The sequence below is a fragment of the Temnothorax nylanderi genome, unplaced genomic scaffold (genome assembly GCF_030848795.1).
Source record: "Temnothorax nylanderi isolate EJ_2023f unplaced genomic scaffold, tnyl_v1.0 TNYL_tig0169_pilon, whole genome shotgun sequence".
NCBI classification, from domain to species: domain Eukaryota; kingdom Metazoa; phylum Arthropoda; class Insecta; order Hymenoptera; family Formicidae; genus Temnothorax; species Temnothorax nylanderi.
The window spans coordinates 343039-362002 of NW_027249231.1; the positions used below are offsets into that span (position 1 = coordinate 343039).

Here is an 18964-nt window from a genome sequence, read left to right on the forward strand (position 1 = left end):
ACCTTTAAAAAAATAGTTTTCTTCTTTGGTGGTAAAATGGGCATCAACGGCTGCTTGGATCTCTTCATCGGTCTCAAACTTCCTCCCCCGCAAGTCAGATTTCAAGTTTGCGAACAAGTAGTAGTCGGTGGGGGCCAAGTCTGGGCTGTAAGGTGGGTGAGAGATTTCTTTGAACCCGCATTCCTCCACAGCAGCCTTGGCAATAACGGCTGTGTGCACGGGCACGTTGTCGTGGAGTAGCCGAACACCCCGAGCCAGTTTTTCCCGTCGTTTCTCCTTAATGGCGTCTCGCAAACGGTGCAGTAGAATTGCGTAGTACTCTACGTTCACAGTGGTGTTCCCTTCTTTGTAGTCAATAAGCAAAATTCCTCGGAAATCCCAAAAGATGGTAGCCATAATCTTTTTTGACTGAATGACCCTAAAAGCCTTTCGAGGGGGCACATTCGTTGGTTTTCTCCATTCTATTGACTCCCTTTTGGACAGGGGGTCATGGTACAGGATCATAGTTTCATCTCCAGTGACAATTGATTCCAAAAATTGTTCTGGCTGGAGGTCGTATTCGTTTAAAAACTCTCGGCAACAATTTACGCGCTCGTTTCTTTGTGCAACAGAAAGCAGTCGCGGAACCCATCTTGCGCTAATCTTACTCATGTGTAAATATTGTTTAATGATCGTGTTAACGGTTGTTTTAGAGAGTTCTAGTCTTGCCGCGATTTCGTCAGTCTTCAAACGTAGGTCACTGATCAGTTCAGCCTCCACAAGATCAATGGTTACCGGAGTGGCGACTCTCACAGGCCGACCGGGGCGAGAATCGTCTTCCAGAGTTTCTCGCCCCAATTTGAATAATTTAACCCATTCTTTCACAGTTGAATATGATGGGGAAGAGTCCCCGTACACCCTATCCAAACGCTTTTTAATTTTCATCGGTGGAAGACCTTCTTTGCTCAAGAATTTGATTACCGCACGATACTCGATTTTAAACATTTGAAAAAACTTAGCGACACGTCCACTTTGAATGAAGGTCAAAACCAAACTACCTCAAATAGAGATGTGCGGCGATGCACACAATGGGTATGTTTTCTGGCGGGTTTGCTGAACTGGCTACATTATTCAGCGAGTTTATCTTTTTCCTTTCAACGTGGGGTAAAAAAGATAAACTCTGAACTAGTGCAGCCAGTTCAGCAACGGAAAACAGACCCCATAAGAGCAGATGTCAGGTCACGTGACGGGCAGGGTCAGGTCCTCGGATTCGGTTCCAATAACCACCCCGAAGTTCATGGTCAGGCCGGAAACTTATGGGCCTTATTACTTACGTACAGAGCACAAAAATAAGAACAAATATTCTATCAGGAAATGATAGATTTATCATATTTACGATATGGATGCTACATTTACTTTTTTAAAATTATTTTAAATTCGTATATAAGTTATAGCGGTTTAAAAACTGTTTGGAGACTAAAAAGTAGAGCTAAGAAACTGAACTATATATCGATTTGAGAACTTTTTAAATAGCTCTTAATTTACCGCAAAGCTTCATCGGATATTGTTATTTTTACACGGTGGGGAGGTTAAGTTCAGTAAACGTTGCGATCCACAACATTGGCAATGCATTTATATTTCCTAGTATTAATAATTCATATTGGACATTGACGCATTATAATTATATATCGTCAATTAATATATTCATCGCAATATATTGGAAACGAATTTTGTTCTACCAATAAGGATGCTTGGTTTCCACGCTTTAACAAATCTACCATCGAATTCTGTTTACTAGATTCTATGATATTTCCGCTGGCATTCTGCCGACAAAATTTGTTTCCGACAGATTTGGCAAAAGTACCTGCCAAAGACATATTTGCCAAATCGCGAGAGAGATATTTGTAATAATGACTTTAATATTCTCCATGCTTAGCAACCCGCAACCGCTTCGCGCCATGCGACGCGCATTGACGCGCATGAGTGTAGGGGTGGCGGTGCAGGGTGCAGGGTGCAGGGGTTTCTGCGCGCGAGGCGGCGTCGGCGGCGAGGCACACGATACGTTATCGGTTATATGATACGAGGGCGAAAGCACGCGTACGCGACGAGCGACGAGTGGCGACGAGTGCCTCGTCGGGGAGGATAAAGTGCGTGCCGTACAAAGTGGCAGTAGTGGGCAGTGGCACGGCGACGTGCACATTCGACATTCGACGTCTGACAATAGTGACAATAGACGTCTGGTAGTAGGATTATGGTGCGACCCGCGAGGAGTCGAATACTCGATACACCATTCGTGGCGGCCACTCTGACGCTGTTCATGATGCTGTTGCTCGATCAAGTAAGAACGGAGAGATACGCTGTACAATCTAACTACGTCAGTTCGCGTTATCGCTTCATCCCGCGGAGGAAACGCGTAATCGCGTGTTACACGAGAAAGAGAAAGAGAGAGAGCGAGAGAGAGAGAGATACGTTTATTGTCGTTGGATACGCGTTTTATCCGCACCCTCTCGTCCGTACAACCCTTGTCCGTCCGGCTCCTCCGCCGCGCTTCCGATCAATACACGCCCGTCGCCCGTCGTCGTGTTTGCCATTCATGCGTAAATCTCTTCCATGCTCCTTTTATTTAACCCATTAACGGTCGGTTTTTTGCACGCGATTTTATTATAAATAGAACAGTTTTTTAATTTTAATAAATATTGTAATAAATAAAGTAACTAACTTCTATTAATAAACAGTTACCTCTTGAGTAATTTATGTAAACATGCACGTTCTGTAAACCAAAACTTTCAATCAAGATATATATTGCTGTCAAATGTCAGTACAAATTGCAAATTTAAGGGAGATGGTGCACTTAAAAGTGACTGAAATACTAAATTCTTTGTCATTTGTCTTTAACATTGTTTTCTTGCATATTTTCAATCATATAAATATAAAATGATTTTTGAATACACCTAAATCTCTAAAAAAAATAAACTGAGTAGTCTTTTGGATGATAGAAGAAGCGGATAATAAAAAAATTAAAAAAAATGTTTTTATTTTTTTATTTGATTTGTCACATTTGTATAGCTTTGATTTAGAAACAGACAAAGAAAAGAGTAGAGAAAGGAAGGGAAAAGAGAAAAAAGAAAACTCATTTTAATCGTGTACTTTGGATTATTAATCTGTAATCGATTCGTTATTTATTATTTAAAAAATGATGATATAACATATGTATAATTATAATTATATCTTGTATTGTTTTTTAAGGTGTCTTCTCTACTGTGCCCTGGAGGGCATGCGTAAGTATCTTGTTTTATACCTTATGTTACATAATTGAATACAAAATTGAAAAGTGTGGGGCAAACTATAAATAAAAAGATGCAAATCTGTTGCTTTTTAGCTGTTCTCCTCCAAAATCATGCTGTCTCTATGGCTGTTGTTACGATGACTATACATCATTGCATCCTCGCGTTACAGAAATATTAGATTTCATGTATTGGTATCTATGGTTGGTATATTTTTTCAATCATTTATGTTATTGAACGACATATAGAGGAGTAAAAAGGAAATAAGTTTTTTGTCTTTTTACTCATTACGACTTACAAATTAAGAGATCACTTTTGTAGCATGTACCAGCAGTTTGTTTTAATAAACAAATAAACTTATACATATACACACGTACTGTTTGCCGAACATAATTTTATTTTACACATACTAATCTTGCGTACTGGTTATCATAGTTATCATAGTAGTATTATGTGGATCGAGTAGCAGTCAAGTATTTTATTTACAGGGTAGCGGTACTCGCGATCTTAGTTATAGCCGCAACGTGCGGCTTTTGGCTATGGAAACGTCGCCGTTCGGCATTGTCAGAAGACACGTCCTCGGAAAGAACTTCCACAGGACCGTGGTATCCACCTCCTCATTATAGCCGATGTAGTTCCTTTGTTCAGGCATTACCACCACCATACAACGAGGTATTTGAAAAACTATTATTAATTTAACAAAGAATGTCCTAGTAAAAAATGTTTTATATAAAAATATACATAATTATATACATACAAAATGTCTATATATGTTTTTTCTTGTATAATCTCTGCCCGTTATATTATAGAAAAAATAAGAAGAACAATTAAAAAATAATTAGAGAAAAATAACTTTTGCATTTTTTTTACAAAAAGTAAAATGGCGATTAGATTACACAATATTCTATAAATAATTGTAAAACTGGACGGAGACTGAGACAGACAAAACGGAGTAAATCACACAAGTCTATAATTTATACTAATACGGATACTATACTTTATTTCATATCTATCTATCATCAATAACGCGTTTCGCATACATACATATGTTACTGAGAAGGGAAGAGAGAGAGGGAGATAATTAGAGCGTTCACGCCGTCCTTCACAACATCGTCCATCGCCAGCAACCGTCTTAACAAGCAGAGGTCCGGGATACTCTCGAATCGGCTAAGCCACGTAGGGCTGGATCCTGCTGATCGTTGGCCACAACAGAACCAAGGATCCTCCTGAGCTACGAAGCCCCGAGATCGCCGAGAACTATTGCTGGTCCGTGCCTCGTCTTTGTCCCTCCGCAGAAGCGGGCTGCGGGTCCACGAGTATAACTCGGACCCTTGGAAACGAATCCTCTGGATCCCTAGTAATACGGCAGCACGGATAGAGAACCTCTGGAGGCCGGGTCGATCAACTTTCCGGGAACTCTCCGTATCTCATTATTCTCCCTCTTCTCGCTTATCTCGCTCATCTCGTACACTCTCTCTTCTCATCCCTCTCAATCTCGTTACATAATTCTGTATAATTATATCTGATATATGATTATTACATTTATATATGATTATATAATATGTGGGCAAATTTTTCTTATTTCCTCAAACTTTACTTTTTTTTATAAAAAAGCAATGCAAGGAATTATCCTTTAAATTATCTCTGGTATTCTGGTATATTATTTTTTTGTATATTCGAACAGCGATTATACAAGAGAAAAAAATATATGAACATATTTTATAGAAAATTATGTATATTTCTATGTTTTTATATGAAAAAATTTAATTCGAAACTTTTAAATTTAATACTGGATATTTGATTAATTTAATCAATATCCCAAGATCGTTGAAGAAAATTAAATCATCACAATTTACACAGTTTCCCTCCTACATCATGTACGAGTTTATAATTAAATGTTAAATTAAAATTCAATTAATCATTATAAGCTATTAAAGCTTTATTATCAATTTATTTCTCTGAAGCTTTATCTGCAAATAACTCTTCCGTTTCAATTGCTTATAATTTAAATACTATTCGAATCTCGGTATTTTTATTAACGTAAAATTCACTCTAAATTAAAAAAAGATGTATAATGTTGTTAAAAAGATCTACAAATATTACTAATATAGCAATATAATTTATTTACGGTGATATAAATATTATGTGTGTTTTTCTTACTATACTAATCCATATAAATTCGAAATCTATACTCTTATACAATTTATGCTTAGGTGACTGCAAAACCAGATCTTTATCCTTTAGTAATTGGCTACGACGATAGTTCAGGCAAAGGTACTTCTGGTTTTGTGATGCGCTACTTCAGATCGTTGTCACACGCAAGTACATTGGATTCATTGAGCTCCAGTTTCATGTGCAATATGGTGAACGAAGCAAATACCATTATTCCACCGCCGTACTCCTGTAACAACAGTGTCGACGAATTGTCGGCGACGGAGTGCGAAAGAAGAGAGACGGGCGACGTCGGTTCCATCGTCTCCTTGACAAATCACAGAACAGCCTCTGACATATCAAGCCTTGGTGCTCAATCGCCTTGTTCACCGCCGAGGGCCACCAGCCCAACGATAGAAGTACGCTTGTAATTATATTTCAACGACTTAAAGCCACAGCGTTAAATTTAATTGATGCTAAAACGTCTTTATATATATATATATATATATATATGCGAGTTATTAATCTCACGATGTTAATTTTTTACGTCCATTATTTTTCAGTTACGGGAATTATTGGATAAGATACAGCAACTTCCTCATTTGTCTAACGGTCATTCCACCACCATGCATTGGCAACAGAATCAAACCCCGATTTTGTACGTAACAAGTAGCGATGGTACTACTCAACAACGGCCTTTAAGTCCCAACGACGTCGGTTCGTACAAAGTTAGGAGGACCAGGGGTAAGCTGTACATGCCATTGGGATTGCCGAATTCGCGAAGCAAAACGAAGCGATGGCTGTCGCGCTCCGCACCAACAACGCCCTCGGATACGACACCAATGTCCTTCTTGCCGGGACAGAGCAGGAGGCCTTCGGAGACCGACAACAACAATCAGCAGGCGGTGCCGTTGCTTTACGAGCAAGACGAGAACGAAAGCAACAATATGGATCAACCGTCGTCGGGTGTTCCATTGCTCGCTGAACAAGAGAAAGAACGACAATCGACATGACATGATGTCTAAATTGTTCGTGCCATTTAATACTCGACATCGCAATGATCTCGCGTAAGAGAATTGCCGATATCCACACACATAACACACACAGACACATACACAGACACATATACACAGATTTAAATATTTTATAATATGACTCTGATACACACACATACACATTCATCATGTATGCCGTATCATAAAATTATATACATTCGGGACGTATTGTAGATATTGATGCAACATGTGAAAAAACCTAAACTTTATTTATATTTAATTAAAATAATATTGTACACACAGGAACACATACAAAAATAGATATTAACCAAATACCTAAATATATGTCATTTGATTAATATCATTATATTTTGTATGTGTCCCTTTTATTTAATATCTATTTAGTTAATATGTGTGAGTATGCATATGTGTGTGCATACGTGTGTTCTATATTATTTATTTCTTAATGTTATGCTTAATCTTTTCAATATAGTACAAATTTAGTTATATTCAACTGTTAAATTTAAAAACACTTCCGAATCATAAATATCCAGACATGCATACGCCTTGAAGGTATGCCCCGAAGGTGCCTATACTTTACTACGTGATAAGACATACATGATGTTTATTGTACAAGATACTGTGTTAATCGATTTTCCGATTATTGTTAACCGATAAACGCCGCCTATCTTTTTAACTAAAAATCTCAAGAAATTTGAAGGGACTTTACGGCTGTCTTTGACAAAGTGACTTAAGGCCTTACTCACAGTTTTAGAATTCGATTCTACCATTCTTGAATTACTTGCGATCTTAAACATCAACCCTTTAGCTGCGGTACGCTTCAAATAAAAACCGTCCTCTGTGTGCAGAACGATTACAAGTTACAAGTCATTGAAACAATCGATTTTACTAAAAGTAAAACCGCGTGAATAATTTTAATTCCTCATACAAGACATTTGTTTACGAACGTGGTGTTATAAAAGATTGAAAAAATAAGTTGCAAACTTGTCATTCTTCTATTGCAAATGTATATTTTCAGAAAACCTCAAAAAGTAAATAGTAACAATATAGAGTAAATAAATGTAATATATTTTTAGTTATATTAGATAAATTATCAAACATTAACCGATAGTCAAATCTATCAAAAACAGATTTTGTAAAACATCTATTATATTTTATCAACAGAATACCAGTGTAACAGAGAATCTGCTACCAGAATATGATGACAGATTGATTGCAAAAACCGAGTAGAATACACACACACACACACACGCACACATATACGCATGTGCGTTTTCCGCAGCTAAAGAGTTAAGAAATTAAGATATCGTGGTAAATAAATATGTGCCGTTTATTTCTCTGACAATGGGAAATATAAAAGAAACAAGTCTCAGACTCCTTCTAGTTCTATGGTTTTCAACTGATGCTGTTGATACTTCTTGCCACTTTACATTTAACGTATAAGCTTCGCTTCTTTTCAATAGATATATATTGCGGATTCGCGTCGTCGCATTTTTTTTTGCGACGTAAAATTACGATATTGGAAATTGCGTTATGTTAGAATGGGAAATAGAAGATTTTTATCCGAATAGAAGATTTTTCCACGAATGCGTGTTACTCAGTAATGCACGCGAAATAACGTAAGCAGATTCGTGTTGGGGTAGTACAATAGTAGTGAAACTACGAACGAAGTGAGAAGAATGTTTCGTGCTTTACTTACAAAACTGGAAAATATTTTTTATTTTGATCTATAGGATATCAGATTAGCGTGTGTACATCGAAATTTATTGGTGCGTAAATATATTACGAAAATTTCAACAACCGTCTGATTAACATATATATATAGAGATATAACTTTTTATTATCATATTTATATAGGTTTCATTGATATATATGTAATATTCCATCCAAAAAAAAAAACAACTGATCAGAAAAGAAGGAGTTAGGACAATATCGCGCAATCGTGTAGAAGTACGAACGCTGCGGCAGTAACATATACGAGATACATGAACCAATAGGCTTGTTCGTTTTAGCTGAGCTTCTTGCACAATTTATCTTTCCTCTTTTCTTTTCCACATTGGAGAGAAAAAGAGAAAAGATGAACTGTGCAAGAAGTTCAGCTAAAACGAACAGAATCAATATATAATGCGGATTCCGTCAAGAAATAACAATATAGATTACAGAAATTAATAGATATAGAAAGATTCGATCTCCGTTTAATTTTGAACAAGCAGACGAGACTACCACAATTATAAATACGAATACAAATAATAAAAGCGCAAGAAAGGTACTGGATTAAAGTATAGTTTACATACGTACATCTCTCTGCTATTGGTTATCCAGGCAGACAGATCTGTTAAAAATAGATTTTTTTAAATGTCTTCTACAATAAATTTTATCGATAGGATATCAGCAAAAAATATGACAGAATCTGCCAGTAGAATTTGGTGGCAGATTGACAGTAGAAACCGAATATAAAATGATTATACATTCTGTTTAAATATTCTATTTGCTTTCTGCTAGCAATTCTGCCATCAGATTATATCCGCAGATTCTATTGACAGAACATAAACTTAATATGGACGCAGTTGATTCCAATCTGCTGCAATATTCTGCTCAAATATAATTCTGGTGAAAAAATTCTCATAAGTCATAATTATCATAATATTTTTATTATAATATTTCTTATAAGAATTATTCATACTTTTTTATGAAGATTTCTGAAAAAAATACCTTATACTTCGTTAAATTTTATAAGTTTTCTCCGGAAATTATAGAATAATAAATGTAAGAATATTCATTTCAATTCAACAAAATTTTAGAAAAAGATACAGACTTTCTCAGCATTTTTGAAAAATATTTCAATTCGAATGAAACATCTAAGGAATTGTTTAAAAAGTTATGAATTTACACAGAAAAATTCTGAAATTTATGCAGAAATTCTGAAAAATTGTATGAAGAATTCTAAGAAAAATTTTCACCATTGATCTGCTGACAAACTGCTAGCGTATTGCTAATATTTTGCTTGCTCTTGAGTCTCATTGTCAGCATACATAATACTCATGTTATTGTATAATCGAGAGCAAAGAATACTGTCCTATTCCGATGTAATAAAATTAAACTGCATCGAGTTTCCTATTCGATGACCGATCAATCGACTATGTACCGAAAGAAAACGAGCGGTGAGATTTGTAAAAAAAGAAACTCGGTAAAAGTGCAGTTTTACTCTTTACACTTAATCGAACAGCATTTTGCTCGCCACTGTATTATTATCGCGCACATTTAAAGTTATCAGAATTATGTGGAATCTTGAATTACATGGAATTCTTAATAATTTTATAATTAATTTTTAGCCGCTGATATTTAAGTCGAATGTTATTTACGTATTCGCATACAAATATAAACATATTTATATCTACGCATATATACGATACAAGTAGAACATTTTTCCAAAGTTCTGATTAATTGGAAAATTTGGGAATGTGTTTATATATATTTATCGTTTCGAAAAAAAAAACATGGAAAACATTTTGTTTAATCTAATTGTTTATGTATTGTCTTTTGTTTAATCGTTTACAACCCAAGTTGTGTAAGCAGCAAAACACCTTTTAAAGTTAGTAATTTGCTAAAATATTGAACACACACGCACGCGTGCGTGTACACACACACATACACACAAATTATTTCATTTTTAGTGTAAGAGAAACATGATAAAAACACCAAACACCTGCGTGGTGCTCTGTAAACTATACTTTTACTCCCTTAAGAAAGATTCTGTTTATGTACAAGATATTAATAATTATATAGAAATTGTTGAAAGCATTCAATAATTTTAATTCTAACATGTAAAAGCAGTCACACATTTTAATTGTACTAACATTGTTCATGTATATCATGTATTGACATGTATTTTTTTATAAAGCCAGATACGAATAAATTCAAGCTTTTATGAGGTGTTTTTGCTTCTGTCACGCATCCTATGAATTTTTCCGAATTTCCCCCTTAATACTGAAATCACTGTCAGATTCTTCGTTCATGTTGGTTATTTTTAATTGTTACGCGATAAGTATCATGAAATAATTGCGCATCGGTAGAGAATATAAAATAGACTGGTAATTGGTAGAGATAGTTACAGTTTACATTTCCCGCCAAAAGTATCAGAAGCCTTCTCGAAGTCTCAATTCAAATTTATCGATTTTAAACGCGGGAAGAGCAGGGAAGAAGTCGATACTCGACTCAAATAATCGGTCGACATAATTCGGGATGATCCACGGCTACGGGAATTGTCGGGAATACAAGTTTACTGGTTTACTCCGATTTATTCGAAATACGATGCATTATTGAGTGGTATCGCGTTTTCCATTGACATCGTCGAAGGTCCACTACTTATTTCCGATTAAATTTATCCTTCGTGTAATCGCAAGGATGTCCGTAAGTTGCGAGACTATATACCTCTCACTTTTCTATAACCTCGTTGAAAATTGAATCCTCGAGTTAACCTCACGATTTTTCTTACAGGCGCCGAAACAGGTAACTCATCACACGCGTAATTCTGAATTAATCACATTCACCTCAGCATACCTTTCCTATTTTTTGTAGCAACAGAATGTCGAGCATAAAGAGAAAAAGAGAAAAGAGAGTATTCTTGATCTGTCCAAGTATCTCGAGAAGAATATAAGGGTGAAGTTCGCCGGTGGCAGAGAAGCCGAAGGTATACTTAAAGGTTATGATCCTTTACTCAACCTGGTACTCGACAACACAAAGGAATATCTTAGAGGTGATGTGTAATTAATAATAATAATAATATACCATTTAATTTATTAGGGCGATTATAGATTGTCAATTATAACCTTATTTTACATTATTTTACGCATCTGCTTAATGCTTCTTTATGTGTGTATTTTGACATAAGTATAAATATGCATAATGCTTTTATTAACTCTACGTTACTCGCGTGAAGTGTAAGATAACACTCCAGCCTTAGAAATCTACTAAATATACAGAGTAAAACTCTATTATTGATTGAATGCTGCACGATTTGCCTTACAATTAAAAAACTTTTGCGCTTATCTTTATCTAGAAGATATATAGAATATCATAAATCTTTATTTAATTGTAAATCATCAAAGAGAAGAACGAAAATTGAGATAAAATATTGGGGTGTAAAATACACTCCATGCGAGTAATGTAGGGTTAATTTGACCGCTTTTTAGGAGCTTGCGTGTATTTAAAAATGTAAAAGATGATTTTGTTTATAAGTAAAGTATTAATATTCGTGCGTAAAGAAGTGTCTTTATGTTTATTATTGCTTATTAAAAAATGCAACTGTTGATCTTTTTTTTAATTGCAATTATATATTATATTTGATTTTTAATAAATCTTGTAACACAAACAAATTCTCTTAATTGTGCAGATCCAGATGACCCATATAAATTGAATCAAGACACTCGTATGCTAGGCTTGGTGGTGTGCAGAGGAACATCCGTAGTGCTTATCTGTCCTGTAGATGGCATGGAATCTATTCAGAATCCGTTTATACAACAAGAAGGATAGGCGGGGAGGATCTTCACAATCAATATGTGTTACATCCTAGAGGTGAACCATTTAATCTTGAATATTATTTCCATCTTTATAAATAAAAATATAATTTATTTTTTGCATTATAAGGAAGCTTACATATATAGGAAATAAAACCCATTTTCTTATAAAGATACATGTTTTTATGTCTATGTTTACAATAAATAATACGATTGCACGTCTAAATAAGGTACTATGTGAACTCTCGATTATATACAAGCAGCATAGGGTAATAAGTCCTATAGGTCGCTTTTACTATTTTTATTCGATCCCGAATTCATTTCTCAGCCATGGATATTGTTTCGGACATTCAAAACATGTATGTAAATACCTATATGATTTGAGCACTTTACTGGATAATTTGCAACTATTTGGCAAGTCACAGGCCATCTCATACGGTTCAAAATGTCGCTTCGCGCACTGCCACGGTGCAAACTTTTCGATTTCACTCAGGGGTGTTGGTCTGCGCATCCATTCCACAATCTGATTACTCGTGACGAAAAACACGTCGTCTAGCCGAAGTAGATCGTCGATGAATTTCTAATTACATATGAAAAAATAAACATTATAGTTTATAATTAAACAGAAATAACAAAGTTTATCATATTAGGTAAATTACAATAAGTCAAAAAGTAAATTATAATAATCTTAAATATGCTTTCTTACTGCTATAATTTTTAGTTTTCTGATTTTTTTAAATTAATCGCATAAAATTAAATGCATAAAAATTGATATAGTTATAGTAGACATTCTCCTAAAAGTAGAATAAATAATAAAAGTAATAGAGTAATAAATATGACATCAAATAATCTTGTTTGTGTTAGTTAATAATAAGTACCATCGATTTTAATAATGGCTAATGTTTAAAGTCTTACTTACATTAAATGCATAAAAATACATTGGATTTTGAAACCACGATGCATGAAAATGTAGGCCGAAAGGTGCGCGATTAGTGAGATAATGTCTTTTAAAATTCAGCATGAGCATCTTATAAACGTCTTCGCCAGATAAGTCAGGGGGACATGAATCCACAGTGCTGCACGTGTAATCCTAAATAAAAAATCGATAAATATTGCTTCTATAAAACAAAGATAAAAAAGAGTAGAAACCATAGTAATCTGATAACGGACAAAAGTATTAGGAAATAATAATTATTATCAATTAATTAATTATTATTGGGTGTATATTTCTTTTATATTTTGGTATTTCTTTTATATTTTAGATCGCTTTCAACATGAAAAATATAAATTAAGTTTACAGAAACTAGAATAAAAAGAAAATTTGATAATATCGATTATAAGAACTTTCAATCATTCGATCTTTCTACGCAATGCAGAAAGATGAAATTTCATTGTCATACATTAACAATCTTATATTAAAGTAATCTTGGCTTTTTGTCTTTATTTGGTATTTATCGACAAATTTCCATTCAGTCGCATGTGACTCACGTACATTTGCCAAAAGTTGATTCAGAGGTAGTTCCCAGATACCCGGATAAGAACGAGTAGGGCAGAGTTGTCCTGCACGGACGCACGGATGCGGTGGCCTGTAGTCAAGCGTGTAGGGCCAAAAGGGTGGATCGGAAAATGGTGCAACGATTGAGGAATCGTAAACAAAGCCAAACTCAGACATCATCAGAAACTGGCGATTCCACCCGACCTGTAGAAAAGGCGCCCTTACCCCTACGACATACATAGATTACTTTATAATAAATACTCTTATATTCTCTTGAACAAGACCAGATTACGTTGAAAAGATACATGCAATATTTGTTACAATTCAATTATACAAATACAATTTAAGTATGCATGAAAGTTCTGTTAATAATCGTGACATAGGTCTTTTCTTTCCTTCAATTTGATCTTGATATCATATCGAATTAAAAATAAGATTTCTACCTTTTATATCGGCTATACGAACCGCTGCATATTTCTTAATGATGTTCGCTATTCCGACCATCTCGTCGAACCAGTCCTCAATCGTCGCATTCTTCGACCACCATTCTTCCGGTCCACGATGTCTGAGAAATAATGTTCGATTCATTTTACGTTACGAATCAAACGATTCTTTATGACTTTCCTTATTACAGCTTCTCTTTTGCTTTATATTTAAATTATAGAATACTTACGTAACGGAATGTGCGGCTATTTCGTGACCGGCATTCCATAAATATTGCACATCCCTGTAATTCGTGTATTGATGACTAATATAGAAAGTACCTCTTATAGGACAGCCATTGGGATTTTTTCTGTCATCCGTAAAAATTTCTGTAAATAATCCAACGATTATTTTCTATAATAATCTTTTTCTTCGCCAAAAACTCCCTATTATTATAGGATAAGGATAAAAATATTAGCATTAATATACTGACGTATTATCTCTGGACAATTCTGTGTTGACTTAAAGTTATTGCAGATTTATTAAGATCTTTTAAATAAAACAGAAAAGAGAAATGAAAAAAGGAAATGATGTGAATACGTTAATTTAGTCGATAACTTCTTATTAACTTACTTGAATAGAGTTCGAAATTTTCAGCATTTACAGCGTCATCGAAAGTGATTGTTATCATTTGTGGAGTGGCGAGTGCAGTAAGATTTCCTGGAATTTGAGTCCCTTCCTTAGAACACCAACAATTTGGTAACTGGCATTTCTGCGTGTCGCAAACTGGCGCGGCATTGATATCATGTCGCATGTCTGTAACAGATTGATATTTTTATTAACAGCTGACATGCATAATGTCATTTTATTTTCATAGTGTGATCGAAAACTAAGAGTGCCATTTTTCATATATTTTTCAATTTATGAACAAAAGCACATTTTCAAGATTCGAACGTACTTCACTAAATAATATAATTTGGGAAATTATAAAATACTAAACTTTTTCCGTTTAATCATTTTTTATGCATCAACAAACATATAATTTTAGTTTTTCTATATTTAAACATTTAATTTTACCGTAATGTTGAATTTTTATCTCAATAAAACTGTCTATAAATAAAATCATTATTTATTGAAGAATCTGCTGGTTGAAGTAAATGCGCTCAGTGAAGAACGTCTTTTATATGTGCCAATAAAGAGCTCGATATAACATATGTTTGCGCATTCTTCGCATTTCTTACCGCACCATCCTTCGTCGGAACCATCGGGACAATCGACACTCCCATCGCAAAAATATAGAGCCGGAAGACACGTGCCATCTCCGCAAGCCAAATTGTCCTCGTCACACTCGCCATCCTTGAGCAGCGGCTTCGCCGGTTGGGCATCTACGAGAAACTTTGAAAACTTCACATCACCATTCGATACATAGTTGATAGTAACTATACTTCTTTAAATTACGAACATAAAACATAACGTGAAGACAGTCCTTCCACGAGAGAGGGTTTAATTTTTATACTAAAAGATTAAAGCAAGAATTATGTAGGTATGTATGTTGCGTATATTTTACTTGTAAAAACGTTATAAAATATGCGTGTTTGTATTTGATGTACATTTGCATCTGTGGCTATAATAGCGTTATTTGCATTAAATGTCTAAGCTGTTTAAGGGTACTCTAATGACACATATGTTCCAAATTGGAATTTCCAATAAGAGATTTAATGCTCACAAACAAAGAAATGACTAACTTGTCACCGTTGTGTGATTTTCCGGGTGAAAGTATTGCGTGTATAACACTCGATCGCTTTCTTATGAGTAGAAATCGGCATAAAGTTTGCCAGCGTTTGTTTGTAGTTGCAGGGCCTTCTCAGCCTTTCGTTCGCGTGTTTCAGTAGATTTAGCATAAATATCTAAAATGTACCTGAAGTTACGTCGCAATTATCGACGTTTGTCTTAAAATCACAGATCTGCCTGGAGACATCGAAAAGAAGTCCTTGCGAGCACTTGAATTCGAACACTTCATCATCTGAAATACGATTTAACGATGTAGCAGATGTATATCAATTTTTTTTTTTTTTATATTGCAATAAACTTAATATGATTTTTCATAAACTTAACAAGCACAATAAAAATAATATAATAAATAAAATAATAGAAAAATAAGAAATAACTATGAATAACAAGACATATTAATGTGATTGCATTTGTAATTGCAAATATTGTTTCCATAAGTCTTCGTATTAAAAGAACGTTTTAAATAAAAGAAAGAAGAAGACTTTTAATTACTCAAATTCATCGCCATTCTTACAATGAGCAATGACAGCAACTTCTTTCTCATATTAAGAATATCCTGCAATTTTAATGTAAACTTATACAGAAATGTAAGATTAGACGTTTTATCTCAAAATATTTTAACTGTGTTTTTTAAATATATTTATCGAAGAAATCGAAATAAAAAGCATAATCGTTTTTTTAATTCTAGTTTTACGTGGAGACAATTGATTAATAAAACTTAATTGATAATTTAAATGAATTTTCCTTTTTGTGATCTATAATTACCTAAGCAGAGAAAATATTTAGCACATTCTGTAGGTGACCAGACGCTGTGTGATGGTGCATTAGGATTACGATAGAACTTGTTGTCGTCTATACAAGGAACTTCTCCAGATTTTCCTTTCTCCGCCGCGGTATTTGCTGAAAACATCACGATGTGGAGGTATGAGTCGTGTGACCCACATTTTCCTCGTTTTTGCATATTTAAAAGTCAATAAGCCTTTTTCTTATAAATTAATAAATAATAACAAAATATTATTATAAATCGCGCGTTAGAACTTTCACCTAAAGTACTTGTCCAGCCATACGCATGATACTGCTGAAGAAATATCAATTGCTTGTCGCGAAATTAGTCTAGTTTTAACAATAATTTTTTGCGACATGAATAGCTTGTCATTTCAATTATTTGTAAAGGCAGTTTCTTTACATACTTTTTACAAATTCCTTCCCGGTTTTTGTCGACAACATTTGAAGACATTTGATCATTTTTCTTTTTTTTACTTTAAATAAAGATCTTAAATTATCTTTTAAATTGCACATTTTAAAATAAGACGGAATTAAAATTAAAAATTTGTTCTATGAAGAAAAAGTCGATTTCAGATTTTTAAACTAAGGACAGGAAACTTTATAATTAAAAGAAAAGCCACGATACGTCAGACATCCTGTACAGTTTATGAAAACAAATATTTACTCTTCTATTGAAGTGAATAATTGAAGAAAAAGAATTTTTAAGAAAAGTAAATATTATCGAAGATTGAAACGATTTCAATGTCCCACGGTTACGAGATTATCTTTAGGCGCGCGGTACTTTCACGTTCCGTCTGGCTTCAGAAACGGATATCTGTAGCGTGTGATGTACACTTGTTCGAAGAGAAATCTCATGCGATTAGCGCCATCGTTTTCACCCGAATGCAAAAACGGAAATGAAACTTTCGGCGTGCATTATTGTTCAAAGCAAAATTCCAAATCTAATTTGTTCTTTTTCTCGTTCCGCTTATATTTTATTTCGTGATAAACCAAAATTGAAATCGATACAATTTTATGACATTATTTTTCAGTAAATAGAGAAAGAGAGTGAACTTTTTAACACGAGACAGCCTACTTAAATAAAAGAATTTTTGTGAATTAGTTTTATATGAAAAAAATCTCATTTTTTCAAAGAATACACATATTGAGAGACTACGTCTATATTCCAGCCATAATATAACTTCTATTTAAAAAGTACTTTTTTTTAATTACACAAAAGATATTGCTGTTAAAAACTATTTTATGTTGAAACTTATCTATATTTTGTCTCCCCACACAAAAATACATTACATTACATTATTTTCTGATCCCTGACATGATTAAAGAAAGGGTTTAAATAGTTAGTTCCTCTCTTTCTCTCTCTCTCTCTCTCTCTCTCTCTCTCTCTCTCTCTCTCTCTCTCTGTGAAAGATCATAAATTTAAATACATTTACTTTCCCATTCCCGTTTACTTAAGTAAAAACTTTTACTTAAGTTTTAAAGTTATGTATATTTTTTACAGTTTGCTTTTTTCTTTTTATACTAGAATCACATGTATAATCAGCAGATAAAGTGCGACCTCTGATTATATACTAATTAACTTAAAAATTTTGCTTATCTAATATTTAAATTATTAAGTCTACTTAAATTAATAAACTTTGATTATTTTTCAAGAGTATACTCTCTCATATAATCTATATATATATATATATATATAAGTCTCATATAATATCATATAATATAATATAAGTATTAACACAGATAGTTTTCACCTTTCCACAGCATCAAAAGCTGAACCCATTGATGTTATAACAATATATTTGTTAATAAAATAATATTTTTTAAATTCTTGGTACTATTATATTTAAATTAAGCTATCCACATTACAAAATTAACAAAACTTGACCATTGGATTAAAAGAATGGATGTAAACAGTTCTGAATAGATTAATGTTTTATAGAAACGTTGTATAAGTTTGTCTCGATAAAATTTATGCGAACATCTCGAAAATGTCTATAAGAATATACACATATAACGTGTTTGTTGTTAAAAGTTAACACGCGATTGCAGTACAGGGTTGAAAATTATTCCTTTTAACAAAATTTTCTTTTTGCCAATATTTATTTAAACAAGAGCCATATAACGTTAATGCATTAGAAATAGAACTTCTCTGTATTGCTTTTAAATTCAACGCTTTTCTAGACTTTGATTGACGTTTAATAAACAGGTTGGTGCGCTATTCAAAGTGAAAAAAAAAAAACTTACACTCACGAATACTTTTGAAATTACGAAACTCACCGGAAACGGCGAGCAACGTGATCAGCACAAAACGAAGTCTCCGCCACATGTCGATCTCTTGTGCGCGGATTTGTACCGGTTCCACGCGCGACAGCTCACACTTTCAAACTGACGGCTGCCTACGAAGGCATGCCTTATATGACGAGTATCTGCTTCATCGCGCTTAATCACGCGGATTTCTTCCAGACCGGCTATTTTCACTCGTCTCTAACAATCGCAATACAACTACTTCGGAGACCGTATAAT

General features: G+C 34.0%; 3 protein-coding genes across 5 annotated transcripts; 2 read left to right on the top strand and 1 right to left on the bottom strand.

Annotated features, from left to right (window-relative positions):
• The first annotated feature begins 1902 nt into the window (after positions 1–1902).
• LOC139777945 (uncharacterized) lies at positions 1903–10358 on the top strand. Its single transcript, XM_071715650.1, has 6 exons — positions 1903–2317; positions 3226–3257; positions 3359–3466; positions 3752–3935; positions 5477–5833; positions 5978–10358. Exons 1-6 carry the CDS (start codon positions 2231–2233, stop codon positions 6425–6427), a joined length of 1218 nt encoding a protein of 405 aa, XP_071571751.1. The 5' UTR covers positions 1903–2230; the 3' UTR covers positions 6428–10358.
• A 286-nt stretch (positions 10359–10644) lies between these two features.
• On the top strand, positions 10645–15078 carry Lsm7 (U6 snRNA-associated Sm-like protein LSm7). 2 transcript variants are annotated; one of them, XM_071715676.1, is made up of 5 exons: positions 10645–10840; positions 10928–10939; positions 11009–11186; positions 11823–12004; positions 14522–15078. In XM_071715676.1, exons 1-4 carry the CDS (start codon positions 10835–10837, stop codon positions 11960–11962), a joined length of 336 nt encoding a protein of 111 aa, XP_071571777.1. In that variant the 5' UTR covers positions 10645–10834; the 3' UTR covers positions 11963–12004; positions 14522–15078. The 2 variants fall into 2 exon arrangements, with proteins under 2 accessions (XP_071571777.1, XP_071571776.1); XM_071715675.1 differs by lacking the exon at positions 14522–15078 and having other exon boundaries at positions 10646–10840; positions 11823–12122.
• Chld3 (Chitin and LDLR binding deacetylase 3) lies at positions 12141–18811 on the bottom strand. Of its 2 annotated transcripts, XM_071715674.1 has the most exons (10): positions 18719–18811; positions 16421–16555; positions 15783–15887; positions 15106–15249; positions 14498–14680; positions 14115–14253; positions 13885–14006; positions 13439–13668; positions 12866–13036; positions 12141–12526 (listed from the first exon to the last, which is right to left on the bottom strand). In XM_071715674.1, the coding sequence occupies exons 1-10, from the start codon at positions 18765–18767 to the stop codon at positions 12248–12250; spliced, it is 1557 nt and encodes a 518-aa protein (XP_071571775.1). In that variant the 5' UTR covers positions 18768–18811; the 3' UTR covers positions 12141–12247. The 2 variants fall into 2 exon arrangements, with proteins under 2 accessions (XP_071571775.1, XP_071571774.1); XM_071715673.1 differs by lacking the exon at positions 18719–18811 and having other exon boundaries at positions 16421–16716.
• Between the last annotated feature and the right edge of the window lie 153 nt (positions 18812–18964).

Excerpts from the sequence above, each read along its gene's own strand:
- LOC139777945 (XM_071715650.1), top strand. The coding sequence starts at position 2,231 with ATGGTGCGACCCGCGAGGAGTCGAATACTCGATACACCATTCGTGGCG. Across the intron at positions 2,318-3,225 it reads TGATGCTGTTGCTCGATCAA|GTGTCTTCTCTACTGTGCCC; the intron begins GTAAGAACGGAG and ends TTGTTTTTTAAG. Across the intron at positions 3,936-5,476 it reads TACCACCACCATACAACGAG|GTGACTGCAAAACCAGATCT; the intron begins GTATTTGAAAAA and ends ATTTATGCTTAG.
- Lsm7 (XM_071715676.1), top strand. Across the intron at positions 11,187-11,822 it reads CACAAAGGAATATCTTAGAG|ATCCAGATGACCCATATAAA; the intron begins GTGATGTGTAAT and ends TTAATTGTGCAG.
- Chld3 (XM_071715673.1), bottom strand. The coding sequence starts at position 16,616 with ATGCAAAAACGAGGAAAATGTGGGTCACACGACTCATACCTCCACATC. Across the intron at positions 14,254-14,497 it reads AAATTTCGAACTCTATTCAA|AAATTTTTACGGATGACAGA; the intron begins GTAAGTTAATAA and ends GATTATTTACAG. Across the intron at positions 12,527-12,865 it reads TGTATTTTTATGCATTTAAT|AAATTCATCGACGATCTACT; the intron begins GTAAGTAAGACT and ends ATATGTAATTAG.